The 17411-nt window shown below is 48.4% G+C and overlaps 1 protein-coding gene across 7 annotated transcripts in view; it reads right to left on the bottom strand.

Moving 5' to 3' along the window:
* The window catches only part of ITPR1 (inositol 1,4,5-trisphosphate receptor type 1), a 184183-nt gene that overhangs the window by 79070 nt on the left and 87702 nt on the right, over positions 1-17411 (bottom strand). For 5 of the 7 annotated variants that reach the window (XM_075433114.1, XM_075433111.1, XM_075433109.1 and 2 more), the window contains 7 exons: positions 16934-17059; positions 16091-16219; positions 12173-12293; positions 11347-11531; positions 9868-10016; positions 8842-8953; positions 4875-4901 (listed from right to left, as the gene is read on the bottom strand). In XM_075433114.1, the coding sequence (XP_075289229.1) occupies positions 4875-4901; positions 8842-8953; positions 9868-10016; positions 11347-11531; positions 12173-12293; positions 16091-16219; positions 16934-17059 (849 nt within the window). The remainder of the gene's footprint in view (positions 1-4874; positions 4902-8841; positions 8954-9867; positions 10017-11346; positions 11532-12172; positions 12294-16090; positions 16220-16933; positions 17060-17411) is intronic. The other 2 variants (XM_075433115.1, XM_075433112.1) reach the window with 1 other exon arrangement.

Below are 17411 nucleotides of genomic sequence, written 5' to 3' on the forward strand. Positions count from 1 at the left end.
TAAATGAAATAAAAAGTAGGCCATCTCCCAGGCACATTCAGCATCCTGAGCATGCCACCTGCAGGTCAGCACTAAGACGTCTCTCCTTTTTACTCTGTAAAATAGGAGCGTGTTTCTCGAGGACGTACGCAGCTCGGTGTCCAAGCAGGTGGAAACGGGGCCGCGCTGTCCCCGCGCGCCTGCCCGGGACCGGGAGAGCGGCCGGGCACGTCGCGCCGCAGACAGAAACGTCTCCGCGGGGAGGGTTAGCGCTGGCTGCGCTGTCCTGGAGCGCAGGGAGCCCACGGAGCAGCTCACCGGCCCCTCTGCGGCTGTGCAGCACCCTGAAAACCCGCGTTGGTACCACGCCTGGGCTTCTCAGTGGGCTGAGGATTGCATTAAAAGTGAATTAAGCTGTTGTGTCTAATGACAACCAGGGTTTAGTCATCACTGCTGTGTGAAGATTCACACTTGATGGCAGTCGAGAAGAATTTACCTTGGTGATGAACCTCTTCTCCCAGAGGCCAGCTCAATCCACAGCTCCACCAAGAATGGGACTGCATCGGCTCCAGCCCAGTGAGGAGTCGATCAAGCCAATCTCAGCCCGAGAATCTCATAGACAACGTGCCAGTGCCTTGTCATGGGTGTTTCTGCTTGCTTTATTGCTCAAGACACCTGCAGAGAGCCAGCGCTAAGCCCACCCTGTTGAGCTCTCCAGGAGCCGAAGGGGTCTGCGCCAAGCTGACGCCCACCCGACGCTCCGGGAGAGCCCGTGGAGCCAGAGGAACAGGGGACCCGACGCAAACCGAAGGGCAAGCTCTGAGCACACAGCTCCCCAACATCGGGACAAAACCAACGCGACCGCGTTGCAAGTACAGGACAAATCAGGTGCAAAATGCTTCACATTTTCCGAGGGTTTTGGGTTTCTATCAAAACAAATCACGCTTTCCATCCATCTTGCAAGCTACCTTTTCTGCTCTTCATTTTAACACCAGTCTTACGCAGCCGCTATCCCAGAGGTCGATGCCTTTTGACAGGTTTACAGGAACCCAAAAGTTTTGGAAATACCGCAAGATGACTCTCGTTCTTCGTGTATCCTGAATCCCGTCCCCAGAAGAAAAACCTTTTGCATGAACCCTGCCACAACAACGGATACTGCAAAGTTCAAAAAACATCTACAAGAGCTCAGAGATGCTGTCACCGTGTTTCTGCCGGACCAGATCACGGTCCTCAAAGTATGCTAAGAACAAACCCCACGCCACACTGCTTCTCCTCGGAAAACTCCGGTTCCCTCCCGTCCCTCCTTTCCAAGCGAAGCCAAAAGCAAACGCCAGACAAACCCCTCAACGGGAGCAGGCGAAGCAGGCCGGGTAAGGGCAGCAGCGTGTCACCATGCCACCCCTTCCCTCTGCTCCCACCGCACCCCCTGCGCCCCAAACACCCCAGCACAGCCAGGTCCACCCCCCTGGGCTCTGCGGAGTGAATTCCAGCGTTCTCCACCCCAGGAAACGGGCTCTCCCTCTCCTCATTCACAACAACACCAAGGGCAACTGGAATGCCAATTTTCTGTCACAACTTTCGTTAACAAACGCACAGACCTCCTGGCATCTTTTGTTACTTGGACCCACCACTCACTGAAAGTACCTTGCAATAAGCACCTAAGATATATAAGCCTACTTATGTATACATGTAAGTGCATATATATATATATATATATACACACACACACATATATATACACACACATATATATATATATATCTCACATGAATAGTGTATTTTACTACCTGGACCCACCACTCACTGAAATTACCTTGCAGTAAGCAACTAAGATAAATAAATCTACTTATAATCTACATATAAGTGTATATATATCTCTGTATCTCTCTCTCTCTCACATGAATACTATGAAATCATGCCATAAGATGGTTACTTTAACAGAGTTTCACCCTAAGGCAATAAAAAGCATTTCAGCTGATCAGAAAAATTAAATTGTGCAGAACTTGGTAGAAAGGGGAGTTAATAATTTTACTAATAACAGAGATTTCGTTATTCTTTGCCCTAAACGTTTATAGCTTCCAGGATTGGCAAGGGGAAAAAAACAAAAAAAAAAAGGAAACCTCAGGATTTCCTTTGAGACTTGTCCTGGGTTCAAGCCCCGTCCGAACGCCTTTCTACAAGCAGCCCGCGCTCGTTGCCGACGGTTATGAACACACCTGCTCCCTCCACGCAGGAGCTCCACGGAGGAGCAATAAAGTTCCTCCTCTGCAGACTCCAAACCAAATCCTAAATTGCTCTGCACGCTCCGGCTGATTTATTGCAGGCAAAGACAGCACGTTGCAGCCAGAAACTGCAGGGGAAAGACTTTCACATTACGACTTAATTTGCAATTAAACCATTCAAGTTTGTCTGAAGTTTCTCCAAGCTAAAATTATATATATTTATATATATCTCTCTATGCTATTCTGGGCAGCTGCAGTGCCACGCAAGCTACGGGGTCTAGCGCCCGATGGAAACGTTCCCGTGCTACAGGTGAACTTCTCAAAAGCAGAGCACGCTGCTGGCGCGCGCTCCCCAGGTAAGAGGGGGAAAAAAAATAATCTTGAGAAAATAATGACCCCAGAGGTCTGATGCTGCAGCATCTCTGCAGCTACGCAATGCTAACGCCTGGTGCGGGGCTCGCAACACACCCGAGGTGTTCTGTGCTAGGGAAGGGCCCCGCAGAACGCTGTCCTGCAGACCAAAACCAGACTCTCGCCCGCGGTGTCATCCTGCCCACCAGTGACTTTCCACGCGTGCCAGCGGGGAGGGCACGCCACGAGCAGAGAATTCACAGAATCACAGAATGGTCGGGGTTGGAAGGGACCTCTGTGGGTCATCTAGTCCAACCCTCCTGCCGAAGCAGGGTCACCTACAGTAGGTTGTAGAGGACCTTGTCCAGGCAGGGCTGGAATATCTCCAGAGAAGGAGACTCCACAGCCTCCCTGGGCAGCCTGGGCCAGGGCTCCGTCACCCTCAGAGGGAAGAAGTTCTTCCTCGGGTTCAGCTGGAGCTTCCTCTGCTTCAGTTTGTGCCCATTGCCCCTTGTCCTGTCGCTGGGCACCACTGGAAAGAGTCTGGCCCCGTCCTCCTGACACCCACCCTGCAGATATTTGTAAGTATATATTAGGTCCCCTCGCAGCCTTCTCTTCTTCAGGCTGAAATTCCCACCAGCAGACAGAAAAGGGAACGCTCCGAGCAGCTCTTGCTGCGGATTTTCCCATAAAAAGCTTTTCGTTGAAGCTGAAAGTAGCCATGGGAGTCTCGTTGAATCTTCCTGAGGAGCGGTACCTCGGACCCTGGCTGGACCTTCTGCTCCAGCCTGGAGCGGGGACCCCAGCGCACGCCGGGATGGCAGCGACGGCACCGACCGCAGCACAGCCAGCGCCCGAGCATCCCAACCCGAGGAGAGGTTAAAAACGAGGCGAAAAAGCCCCAACTTGGGTTCGTTCTCACAAGGCAGTCTGCTCCTGCCGTCCCCTAACAGCCCCACTGAACAGCAGGGACCCTGCACCCCAGCCCTGGGCGATCTGCCCACTCCTGGGTCTACTTTTGCAGCAAACTGTTTGATTTTAACTCCACTTCAACAGGCAAGGTCCCCAAATATTATTTGGTTCTCAGAATGAAGCTCACCCAGGTGAATTCAGCTGATCAACATCAAAATTAACAAGTTCTACAGAAAGCAATTTACGGTGTATTTCATTATCTACTCTATTCAATAGAGAGCAGTAACATTTTAAGCATTTTAAGTGGTTAAATTTTGTTCCAAATAAAAGGTTCCTTGGGAAACAACGCAGGAAACAAAGCAGAGAGGAAAATATTTCTTTTTTTCTTGGTATTTCAGTAAAATAAGGTGTCAGTCAATCACTTCCTCAGTATTATACATTTATGCAAAAAAAATCTCCAATTTAGCGCCCACACGTGGGTTTTTTTGAGCTGGATGAGGAAGCTGCAGCAGCAGAGACAGCTCGGCTCCCTCCCTCCACCCCGTGCGCCGGTGCCTGAACCAGACACACTGCTTCTCCATGTCCTCAGAAAGCTTCACTGCTGTTCAGCTGAAAGTTCTCGCTCAAATAATGGCTTTTCCGCCTGTCGAACAGCTACAGACAGCACGGCCACAGCCGGGCTGCGGCACTGCCAGCCGAAGGCAGGGTTTGGATGGTAGGAAGCTCTTCACCGTGCCCCGGGCAATGGCTCTCGCGAGGCAGCAAGCGGGGACGCCGCATCCAGGGGCTGCTCCGGGTTCTTCCAACCCACATGAACATCACTGAACCTCAGTATTTGGCTTCGCTAAGGAGCCTGTTCACCGATTCCAGGTGCTAAATGCTGACGTTTTCATGGCGCTTGCGGCAGCTGGTGCCACAAAGGCACTCAGCTCTGGTCCTAAACTTCATGGGATCTACTATGGCACCGGATCGTAGAACTGTAGAATCATTAAAGTTGGAAAAGACCTCCAAGATCATCAAGTCCAACCATCACCCCAACACCCCCACGCCTGCTAAACCATGCCCTGAAGTGCCACGTCTACACGTTTTTTGAACCCCTCCAGGGATGGCGACTCCACCACTGCCCTGGGCAGCCTGGTCCAATGCTCGACCACCCTTTCAGTAAAGATATTTTTCCTAATATCCAGTCTAAATGATGATTACACGCTAATATCCCAAGTAATGACACATGGAATTAGTTATGGTAACTATTCCCAGCGTAGACACACAGCAGACTGAAAACTCAACTAACTGACACAGGCATAGGAGGTGGGAAGCTTGATACTGAAGAGACAACAGGACAGGTCACAGGGCTACTCATAAAACAAACACCATAGAAGCGACACTGTAGAAAATGAATAAAATTTAAACCTCAGCATTATCCAATTCAATGGTAATCTGCCGGGAAAGAAAGAAGGGGAAGAATTGAAAGCAAGCGTTAGTAAGAGAAATTACCAATAAATTTCACGTTAGGAACTTATAAATCATTTAACACTTCAATGCTGCCGTCCAACATCGCGAGTGCGTTACAGCCGGCGTGAGGAACGCTTGCAAGCGCCCGGCACGCAGTGGGATGGGGAACCGGGGCGGCTGCAAGCGCCGCGCCCGCAGCTTCGGAGGCGGGATGCGCCCGGCTTTGTTCCTCTGCCAGGTGACAGACCAGGCGGGCGGCTGACCGAGGTCCCAGAACTTCACCCTTGGGCGTAAGAGCTGCGAGCAGCGGGAGGAGCGCAGAGGCTGGATTTCCAGTTTGGGCAGAGAAACGGAGTTTTAAAATACGAGTCCTGCAGAAGCGAGGCTCATCATCTGGTAGGCGCCCGGGAAGGCGTGCGTGAATGACATGTTTCAGCAAAGTAAAAAACTTGGGTCTAGCCTACACTGTCAACGTAGTAAAGTTTTCTGCCTATTAAATATACCACAGTCTGCTACCCATCACTGAGCGAGCCCGAGCGCGTGCCAAGACGAGGAGTCTTCAGCAATATGTAAAACTTCGAGCCTTCCCACAGGCTTCTGTACATCTGTGCTCTCCCCACGGCTTTCGCACGCTGCAGAGGAATCCCAGCTGCTGAACGAAGGCCTTCGCTAATGGCAGCGGCCAACACCGCGCCCTCACTCCGCTGCCCACCCACAAAAGGGACGAGCACAGGCCAGGAGGGTGCGGTTATTTTATTATCTGTGCTGCGAGATTGAGTGCGGGAGGAGGAGCGCAATCTTTTTCGAAATCAGATTGCAAGCACCACGTGGCATTACGGCAAAAATCACACGCTACGCCAAAGCTTCCTGGGCGCTCTGCGGCTGAACGCTGCTCTGACGTGGCTGCTCTCAGTCCTGCCAACGCCGGGCCCACCAGCAGCACTGCCTGCACGATGAGTTTTGCTGCCTTTATGTATGTAGGGACTCCTGTGGTTTAGGATAGGTCCAGTTTTTCCCCCCCTTTCTTTTGTTTTTTTGGGTTTTTTTGGGGTTTTTTTTGTTTTTTTGTTTTTTGGTTTTTTTGGGGTTTTTTTTGTGTTTTTTTGTTTTTTTTTTTTACACTGCAGGACGATTTCAAAAACAAAAGGTATTTCCTTTGAAGTGGTGACTAAATACAGTTAGATGAGTCACAAGGGAGAATAAATACGATTGCGCTTCTCACAGCCAGACAGCAAAAGCTGTTCTACTACTACTAGCAGTCTATCTGTAAGCAATCAGCTGCTTTTTCATATTCGGAAATCCACTTCGCAGGCAAGCGTATTCTTATCTTGCATTATGTAACTGGTCGACTGTTCCAGAAATTAATGCATTTTCTACACTTTGAAGATTTTTAGAATCTTGTGGGGTTCTCCACGGTCTGAATGGTGCAAGTTAGGTTAACTGCATCTTCTAGAAATACTGCTTCACCCGAGTTGGCCAAATAAAGTCTAAGGAACTCCTGCAAATGAATTTCCATTTAGAAAAATGTGAGTGGCCTATTGCATTTAAAAAAAAAAAAAAAAAAAAAAAAATCAAAGTTCTCATTTGGGTTTTGTTGGGTGTATAGTATACATGTGGTATGTTATCACCCACCCTTCGTACTACTTAAGGTGACCTTGGATAGTCTCTCTTGGCTGTTTTTAACAGGAGAACGTACACTGATGTGCTAACAAAGTATAAAACTCAAATCCATGATTGCACTTAATCTTTTACATGCGCAGCGTTGGGCAACAGTAAGTATCAGCACCCTGCACTCGTTAAAGAGGATCACCTCGCCCAACTCCCTTCTGCAGGAGCAGACCAACTTCTGCAGGCTACGACCTGTCCCCTTCCAGCACAGACTCCTACTGTATGGCAGATGTCTTGGTAGAGGAACCTTGAGGAGAGGACAGAAGGTCTCCACATGGCTTCACCTCGTGCTGTTACGACCCAGCACACAGAATCACAGAATCACAGAATAGTAGGGGTTGGAAGGGACCTCTGTGGGTCATCTAGTCCAACCCCCCTGCCGAAGCAGGGTCAGCTACAGCAGGCTGCACAGGACCTTGTCCAGGCGGGTCTTGAATATCTCCAGAGAAGGAGACTCCACAACCTCCCTGGGCAGCCTGTTCCAGTGCTCCGTCACCCTCAGAGGGAAGAAGTTCTTCCTCATGTTCAGACGGAACTTCTTGTGCCTCAGTTTGTGCCCATTGCCCCTTGTCCTGTCACTGGGCACCACTGAAAAGAGCTTGGCCCCATCCTCCTGACACCCACCCTTCAGATATTTGTAGGCATTTATAAGGTCCCCTCGCAGCCTTCTCTTCTCCAGGCTGAACAAGCCCAGTTCCCTCAGCCTCTCCTCGTAGGGGAGATGCTCCAGTCCCCTCCTCATCCTCGTAGCCCTCCACTGGACTCTCTCCAGTAGCTCCTCATCTTTCTTGAACTGGGGAGCCCAGAACTGGACACGATATTGCCACTCCAGCAGAAAAGGACAACGCGCTGTAAGTCCAAACCTGTGGTTGCTGCCCTTTCCTACCTACCCTGCTCCCCTTCTCCTCCCGCAGGGACAGGCTGCTTTCTTGCAGTCAGCGAGGGCATTCCTCCAAAGCCAACGAGTTTACTCCAAGAGAAAATCCCTAGGTAGGGTTGCAGGTCTAGAGCAAAGCGGGAGCAGGGGGTGGGCTGGACCTCCACCAGAACGCGGAAAGAGCACAGCGCCGGCCGTCCCTACCCTTCGGGTGTCCTCCTAGGAGCCTCCCGCCCCGCGCTCAGCTGGGTGTGCTGGGGTGACAGCCCGTGCACGTGCACACCCACGCAGCCCGGTGCTCTCCCTCCTCGGGTCCCCAGCGCCCGCCTCTCGCCGGGCTGGCTGCAGAGCGCCCTGTTCTGCGCTGCGTCCTCCTCGCTCCCAGCTAGGCTGGCCAAAGCGGGGGTCGTGTGCGAGGTCCCAGCTGCCGGTCGGCGCGGCCGCGCTACGGGTTCCTCTGCCTCCAGAGCATCTCCCTCCCTTGTGGCTGCAACTCCAGCTACAAACAGCTAGTACTGTTACAAAGCTGTCTGACCTCTACAGCTTCTGCCTTTTTGTGCTGTGAATCTAGCACTATGCAACGACTTTCGGGACAGGAGACGCCGTCTGGCCCCGGGCACGGACTCCCGGTTGCAGCGAGCGTCCTTCCACCCCACCACCAACCCCAGTCCCAACTGCCAGTTCTCAGCTGCTCATGAACACAGTCACTGGGGGGTATGCATACACATATTCGCTCCGTACACCCACCGTGGGGCACGTTAATAACCTAGGCTGCTTAGAAATGCCCAGGATACCTTGGCCGAGGGTTCTGAGACTGACTGTAGGAACGTCTAGATACACAAACACATGGGCATATCCACACTCTTCTGATGCAAATAGAGAACAGGGCTGTACCTACAGAAAAACGTTCTTCTCAAGGCAAAAGAGCTGCATGTAGGAAAGAAAAGGACCGTGGGTGCATGGACAGTTTCCAGCTATGATTAACAAGATAACGACTCAGATGTATGTAAATTAAACTACAAAATATCCTCGTTCTAAGATTATGTGACCTGATGAAGAATCACCTAGACTCAGAAAGCAATTAAAGAGGTTATATCCTTCATAAAAAGGTAACAAAATTAAATATTTTTACAATGCCGGCAACTGCAGGAGTTAGACTTAAACTTGCAAGTCTAAAGTAGAAAAGCAACAGAAACAAGCTTACCTTTCAAATTATATTTAAAGTTATTAGTTGACTAAAAACGTTTTGTTCCTGATCCAGTACAGACAAGTGCTTACACATACAAAACACAGCTTGAAAAAGTGAGAATTTTATTTTCCTTTACTGAATAATAAAGACAGCGTGTTTAACACAGAATGATGAACTGTAAATTACATTACCTTTTCTCCATAGCCTCTATCTTTGGTCATCATTTCCCTGAGCGTTTGCAATACTTTAATACATAGTTTCTCCTCATTCTCCTCCAGCAGCTGCTTAGTATGCTTTATTAACCTGAAAATAATCAATCACAGCTTGTTTTAGTACTACTATTCTAAAAATGGGCTAAGACATATGTGGCTATCTTACTTAACTAGTTGAAGCTGCAAACAAGTTTTACTACCACCCCATTACCCAACCATCTCGGGACCGTTCTCTCAGGAGCAGCAGCAAACCTGCGACCACAGGCTTTGGAGAAGCTCCGCAGGCAGGAGGACAGCCAGATAAACCCCCTGACTGCAGGCGGAAAGGAATTGGGGAGGGGGCAGGGGGATTTAGGACTTGATAGTGCTCCAGAACAAACACTTAACAGTGAGAAAGAAAACTATTCCACATACTACTATGTTAAAAAAAAAAATATACCGCGAGTCCTGGATAGCACCATTACAAATCCATCCCACCCAGAATTTCTTTGCTACTCTGGTACCTCGTTTCCACAAACTCTCTGTATAATCCACCCCTCCAGGAGGGGAGCCGAGAAGCTGGATTCTTGCCCTACAAATGACCTTGTAATCCTTCCTTTTCCTTCCCCCCAAATTTGGGAGGCATCTGCACTGGGCCATGCAGATGACCACAAGCCATTCGGACACAGCTAGCCAGCGCCAAGCGCTACAAGATCGAGCACCTTGCAAGCACTGCCAGGGTTAGAGGCAGGGATAGGGATAAGCTCACAATTTTTGACTAGTTTATACTACTGTTTGTGACGCTTCCATCCTGCAGAAAAGCCAGAGGCTTTTAAGCATTAGCTGTGAGAGCACGTCAAGCAGTCCTCCCCCATCCCGAGGACAAACTGCATTTACCCTATCACGAAATACTCTGCTTTACGTAAAGCTGGGCAGGAGGGCATCGCTCCAGAGGGCAAGGGAAAACTGGGAAAAAGTAAAACATAACAAAACCCTCCCAACAAGACAGACTTCAGGACAACTCACTTGCAGATGAAGCCTCCGCTTTCACATTTCCTCCTCGCATCGGTGTTCTCTGGGAAGAGGAGTTCAGGCCTGTGGAGCACGTCCACCAGTACTGATAACTCTGCCTGCACAAGGGGCCGTAAGCGATCCTCTAAAGCTGATACTATGTCCTAGAACATAATCATATCAAGATTTGAAACAAACTTTAAATACAAATAAATTTACATGAAAATTTAATTTTACAAACCGCAAAAGAGGGACAGGACAGTTAGGTCTGTCCAGCCTGGACAAACTACATTAAAGACCTCAGAGTTTGGTCAGAGAAGACTTTCAGTTTTACTGTTCAGTAGTTGTCTTAGCAAAGGAAGCCCTGATTTCCAGCAGTCCCCCAGATTACCTGGCTCCCCTACCCGCCCCATCTTTGTAGGTGCTCTTGTTGATATACAAGGAAGAAAAATGCAGACTCACAGCTGCACTGAAAGTCTGTGATAACGATCAGGCTGTTTATGCTTACACAAACTGACAAAAAAGTACTACTGTTCAAATTCTGCAAAAATCAAATTCTTCCCCTTTTCCTTGACATTCGGAAAGCTGTAGCTACCTTAAAAGTGAACACATTAATCCTAACACTTCAACATGCAGAAAATACTTCTCACGCCAGAAAGGAAGCTGAATCCAATCAAGATGGACAAACAGACAGGAACAGATACAGGGGGAGAAGCTATTTCCATGAGAATGGGTTGGGAGGTGTTTTTACATGACGTAATGTTAAGTTTATGTAAAGTTTGAACTGTTTGCCAGAAAAAGCTTTTGAAGAGAGACTGAATCTTCCAAGGATAAAGGTGACATTCAAGATGACGACTTTCATTTGGTATAAACAAGGCCTCACTGAACTGCCTACAGATCCGAACACAAAGTACAGCTGTAACACGTCAGTCCCTATTGAAGCGTCATGTTTTAACAGCCTTTTTAGCAAAAACAGCATAGGAATGGGCACACTTTGTTTCAGGGAATGACTGTGGCTGCAACCGGTTGACAAGGAATCCATACACCTATCTACTTCAGGCTCCACTGTGGCTTCCAGGCGGGGCTGTGGCACCTTTCATTGTACGGACAGTTTTGGTGTAGAAGGAGCAAAGCACTGGAGTTTGGAAGGCTGTGATGATGCACAAGTCCTGTCCTATCAAAGAAATATTACTAACGGTGGAACAAGAATGCTTCAAGTACCACTACCTTCAAATACCAACATCTCCTGCGGTGAGTACTTCTACACCCATTAGCCGTGCACGATCCGTTACCTGTCCTGATATAATGGCTTACATTTGATTTTACACACAGGGTTACAGTATTATTACATTCAGCATCAGCTTACTTGATTACCATGTGGCACTTTGACTAGTTAATTCATTCCCAAAGGTCTTTCTACTTTGTAAATTCCTCCTTTTGTGCAGGCCCGGGAGCAAGCGCTAATCAAAGGAGGAAGGGGTGCTGTGCAGTCACCTGTAATCTTTCAATTATGTTTCGGTAATCCCTGGAGGCAGCGAGCACCGAGTCTCTGCGGGCAGCATTCCTTGCAGTCATTCGCCAGTTCATTGCAGTCTTCTGCACAATGTTATGAGATTTCAGGAAGAGATTGTTCACCTGGCTGTCCAAGTCTACAGGAATGGCAATGGCTCGGCTTTTGGCTGCAACAAGCAAAAGTTGGTAAGAATCGACTCCTGCAGCCCACATACTGCAACCAAGGCAAGAACAAGACAAGCTCTACTTGCAATTCCTTCTACGACCGCCTCCGTGTGCATTTGAAACAACGCAACGCTCAGTCCCTGGGTAACGGGTCAGACCTCTGTGCAGCATTATGTTGAAAGGCTTTCACACCTCAGAGCTCTTCACTGTCTCTGAAGTGTGGGAGTAGGAACCCAGCCTTATACACACACTCCCAACATCTCACGTTAACACACACGTACACCTATCCAACCGTGTTTGGCCTCATACGCAGTACAAATTACTCCTCTTGCTAGTAACAGTGGAGCAAATGACTGGGAGGAGCGGCACAGAACTATTTCCCTGCTGCAGCTCAGCAGGACTGCGGGGAGTTTTGAGGTTAAATGGAGAAAGCACTGCAGGTTACAGTGACAACACCTATTGCCCAACCAGGACAACACATCAACATAATTCTGGCTCTGTACGTTGCCTTGGCTCCGAGTTATCTGCAAGTGGCACCCGCTGGAAGTAACCTCCAGTTTCTTTTCGGAAGGATGACATGGAAGCAGCAAACACGGGGTGACCACGTTTGCAGCAGTTAGGTCTGACTACATCCATTTCTTACCTACATCTGAGAGGACCCGAATGCAGCTTTCCACTGACGCCTTTTGGCTCGGCATTAGCCAGTTGCAATGGTACACTCTGAACACCCCTTGCAGCAACTGTACAAACACAGGCTGGCGAGTCTAGAACACAAGGGCAAAGAAAAGAAAAATCAAACTCTTCACGCCATACTGAGATGCATCAGCATCACCTTGAGGTCATACCGGTTACTCCCCGCACACCAGTCACTTCTAACTGGTCTGCATCCACTCGTCAGGCAACTTCACGATGTAGACAGCAGATCTACCACACCATCAGCAACTGAATGGGAAGGGTGGGAACGAGGGCTGGAAGGGAAATATTAAATAGACAGCTTCTAAAGCGTAAAGCCTCAAGTAATTGAAGGCTGACTAAGCAAAGGAAATAAGCAGTCATCTTCATCTGTTTCATCAGAGTTATCAGCAAGCCTGGCACACAGCGATCCTTCTTTTAGCGTTGACCAGTAGCTGACTCGATAGTCCACAGGTAAATGGGGCTTTGCTCTTGGCTAAACAGCAGCACTGCTCCAGAGTTGAAAACTCATCATTTCAAGTGTTATTAGCTGGTATCTAATTTACTGAAGCAGCCAGCTGCGCGCTTGTTACTTCGCACACAGGTAGTCATTAGTGGCAAACACTGCAGCTGCTATGGATCAGCCAAAATTCAGGTGTGGTTTTCAGCCCTGTGTCTTGCAAGGTGATCTTCCACCGCAGACAGGTGAGGTACTCCAACACACACATGCACGAGCTCTGCTCTTTCATCTCTGCAACGTCCCAACAATATTGACCAAAACTCCCTGCTTGGTTTTGCACAGGAATTACTTAGTAGAACAATTCATCTATTTTACTTGTAGAGGAAAGAGCATTTTAAATATTTCAAACTAACTTACACTGAGAGGGAATATCCCGTGGCCCCGTGCCTACCCGCTATGTAATGTTTCTATCAGCTAAGTGAACTACACCACAGTGCAAAGCTCACAAGACTTAGGAACCAGTGAAAAAAATACCTCTTTTATTCTGGTCAAGATTAATGCCTGTTTGTAAGAAAAAAGTGGAGTTAGGTGCAAAAGCCAAATCTATTAGATAATTAAATCTACTAGATCAATTAATCAAATAACACCATTATGAAATGTACAAAAGGAGAATCAAAACTCAAGAACCAAAAATTACTAAGAGGCAAACAGCTATTAACCTGTCTAGAAATAGCCCAATCACCAAACACACGGCACACAGCATTACTCTCCAAGGGCACTGAAAATACCCGCACTTTAGGCCACCCAGGAACTCCTTTCAGTTCATATTTAGAGACTTTTCGGTCCTAAAAAGCTTCAGAGACATTTTATTTACTTAAACTAGGTCAACAAATCAAATGAGAAATTTACTCCGTGTTGCACGTGCCTCCAACTACGCCTGCGAAGCAAAGCCTTGGGCAGCAGCACCCTTAGGAGGCAAACGGGCTAAACAGAACTTGCTAAAGAGGAAGGTTTGGACAGCCGCTCTCTGAAAAGACATATTTATGTTCTCCTAATTTCGTATTATTTTAACTGCATGACAGATGTACAAGGTGTTCCTTGAACAAGCAAGGCTGGCCCTGACTCAAAGGAGGTACAATCTCAGGCGAACAAGCCGTAACACGAAGGAGCACGAGACAAGAAGAGGCTCGCAGGGGAAGGAGCGAGATGACACGGTGCGGCAGAAAGGACGGGGAGTCACCGGATCCAAAAGACAACGCGGAGAGAGCGGGGCAACGGCCACTCGCCTGCGGAGACGGCGGCACCAGGCCGGGTAGCGGCGGCCGCAGATGGCCCTGCGGGGAAAAATCCCACCCAGAGGAGCGATGCGCGGAGCCAGGCGGTCCAGCGGGCTGTACCCCACGGACGGGAGAGTCCCTGGTTACGGGCAAGGGTCTCGACAGGCAGAAAAAGGGAGAGAAACAGAGCTTTTAACTGACGAGATGGAAAGATGAATCTAGGGTAAGACAGAGCTATCACCCGAGATGGTAAGAGAGAGGTGAAATAAGTTACTTCATCCTGCTACACAGAGGGAGAGACTGAGAAACTAAAGAGAAACTGCTGACATAAAATTGACAGATGGGTAAAATATGATGGTAAGGAAGTGTATTCAAATGCTGCACTCTCAGAGATGACAATTCAAAGCGTGAGAGCCAAGGTGCACGGAACAGAGGAGAGAGAGAAGGGCAGCACCCTGGGGAACAAGGCTAACGATCTCAATTTCTCATTTTCCTTAGATGAAGCTTTGACAAACTCGCATGGAGGCTGATAGCGCGATAGCAGCTGGCGTTTTGAAGTCACACGAGGAGCAAACCAACTGCTGGACTGCTCAGGCTCGCGGGAGTTGAGACACAACCCTACCAAAGCTGCTCAGCCCAAACACAGCCGCCGCAGCTCGCTGCGCTCTCGTCGCAGGCCATGCCCATAGCTTGGCAATCTGAGAGCATCTGAGCCAACCTCCAGCGCAGCACGGTTGCTGTCGGTGTGACCGTCTCCTTGGTGGAGTAAGGAGGGCTGCGTCAGCCTGCGAGAGGCAGGGCTGTGCTGAACGCCCAGCAGCTGGCACATCAGGCTGGCCACCGGTCATCCAGACACGGGCTGAGCACTCGGCCTGCCTCAGGGAGGGCAGAGATACGGGCAGGCAGCGAGGGAAAAGCAGGAACGTTCTTGCTCATACTGAGCAGGTAAAGGTCTTGACCCGACGCGGTCACGCCGCAGTTCCACGTGCGCTGCCCTGGAGCACCGCAGCACCCAGGCAGTGCACCACGATCCAAAGGGTCAGCAGAAATTCTTGGATGAGGGACTGACACATCAATTGCCAAGCGCCCTTTATGGCCACTTTCGGGAGCCAGATGCCTCCTCACCTGCTGCCAGCCGCGTTCAGTGACAAACCTGGAGTTTGCACTCCCAATGACCGCCTTTGGCACGACGAGGATGCATCAAGTTTCAACAACTACCACACTCCAACTTCTGACAGACCTGCCAGGCACCTGACCACTCCACCCACACTCCTCCCACAATGTTATTTGTGAATAAAAGCACGATGTTATCTTTGTGCTGCAATACAAACACGAGGGCAACGTCCTGACACTGCTCTTCTGCAGGGGAAATCTCTACTTTCTGTCACTTCACAAATGTTCCCAGCTTTTCCTCCACATCTCCCCAACTTTTGAAGACGACAAAGAATTACCCAGCTTAATGAAAAACACCAAATTTTTTTTGTTTTTAAAGGAAATTAGAACCTTCCTATAAAAGCATGCTTTCTTTAAACAATCACCGCTGCCCTCTGCAACGCAACACCTCCTCCTCCTGTCTGCAAAGCTTGCAACCAAAGCTTTATCTTCCTTCTTCATGGCGCTCTGGAGAACTCCTTGCTGCCGTGCTACTGCTTCACCACTGCTAGACAGCTCGCGTGCCAAACTACCCCTGAGCAAAATCGCTTGTTTGCTCTCCTGCTCCTGCCCACATCATCTTATTCGACCGTACTCTGATCTACAGCTGCAAAGAGGAGCCCTTAGATACAACTGCAGTACAAACCACCGACCAGTCTTTCATTTCCCTACTTGCAGTGTGATTTTTCTCACCTGGAACCTGATAATGACACATAGAAACTCTCTCCAAAAGACCTGTGTGATCTCTGTGGTAGCACAGAGCTGAATCTACTAATGAAGGAACGTGACACTTCAGCCTCTCTAGAAAAACATCTCTACCCTGACCTATAAATCCTTCCAGTTCTACAGCCAAAGAAACACCCTCGTCAAAGCATACATATCTGCTCCCCCATTCCAAACACGCGTGTTCCATTTTAACCGGTAAATGAAACCGAAGTGGAATGAATATCAGTGCGCTGGCAGCATATTTTCACTTCTCTGTCTCTCTAGGTTGTCCTACCTGCAAAGTAGTGCTCTGATCAGAGAAGGGGGAACTGAAGAAAGTGGTGACTATACTCATCACTATTTCTGTAACGTATTTCTCCAATATGGAGTCAGCATGCTTTCTGTCGCTGGTGTTGTTACAAGCCTGCAAGACAATTCAATTCTTTGGTCAGAAGCAGTTCAACCAAGGGAGATTAATTAGTGTTACAGACTAAAATTCTTGATTTTGCATGTTCTGCTCACAGCAGTTCCCTGACACAAAGATATTTATGACGCCTGGATCTCTGCATTTCCAGCACACACAAAAGCAGAAGCCCAATATTGTTACTGCTTTAATGTGTTGGCATATAGCATGTTTAGCAGGAAAGGAAAAAACCAGAGTGCCTTAGAGGAAAGAAAACAGTAGGGTAGGGAGGACTGAGGTGTAATGCTTTCGTATGGGGAAATACTTGGAATCCCAGGCAAAAAGCCATATGGCCAAACAAATGCCAAGCTTGGAAAAAATTTGTCCTGACCTGCCAAAAAGTGTTGACTATTGCTCGGGAAGGAGCTCACTACCCTGGCCAGAATATGCAAGCCAGGTGGCAGAACAGAAAAACGCATTAGACAAAAGAGCAGGGTGTGGGGCTTTTCTGAGGTTTGTCGGGTTCATTTTTTTTCTCAAGGAAAATATTAATGCGTTCCATGGAATATGACTAATGAAATCCACAGGCGTAAGGAAAAGAAGGCACGCATAAATTTGAAGGAACGCAGTATTCAGCGTACTTATTGCCTTGTTGCACTGTTCTGTCTTATTCTTCCTGCTGTATACTAAACAGGTTCATTTAAGCTTTTGTAATTCTGATACAGAAATCATTACCCGACAGATGTCAACTAGGAAGTTCTCAAACAGCTTCCACATATGATTACTGGTGTAAATCTCTTTCATTTCTACTTCTGTGTCCACGTAGCAATGATTCAAGAAGTTGATGTACGCAATTTTGACCTAAAAGCGGAGGAAAAAAATTACTATTAAAAAATAAAAACCTGAATGGTATTATGAATGAACATAATGTCACATTAAAACTGCTGTATAAATCATTTGTAGTTCTACTTCTTCCTTTTATTTAAGCACTGGTGAAATTTAATGCCATGAATAGCAAGACATCATCCAATAAAAACCACCAGGATTACTGCAGACCAAACGTCAGCATAACAATCACTTCCAGTTCTGCAGAACCATCTGTTCAAGGTTAGAGCACACGCCATAAACCTCTCGGCCTCACGATCCCTATAAAACAAGCAAGGACAGCATCGCATCCCCATTTTAAGGGCAAGGAAACCAGTATAAACCGATT

The sequence above is a fragment of the Opisthocomus hoazin genome, chromosome 11 (assembly GCF_030867145.1).
Source record: "Opisthocomus hoazin isolate bOpiHoa1 chromosome 11, bOpiHoa1.hap1, whole genome shotgun sequence".
Classification (NCBI taxonomy): domain Eukaryota; kingdom Metazoa; phylum Chordata; class Aves; order Opisthocomiformes; family Opisthocomidae; genus Opisthocomus; species Opisthocomus hoazin.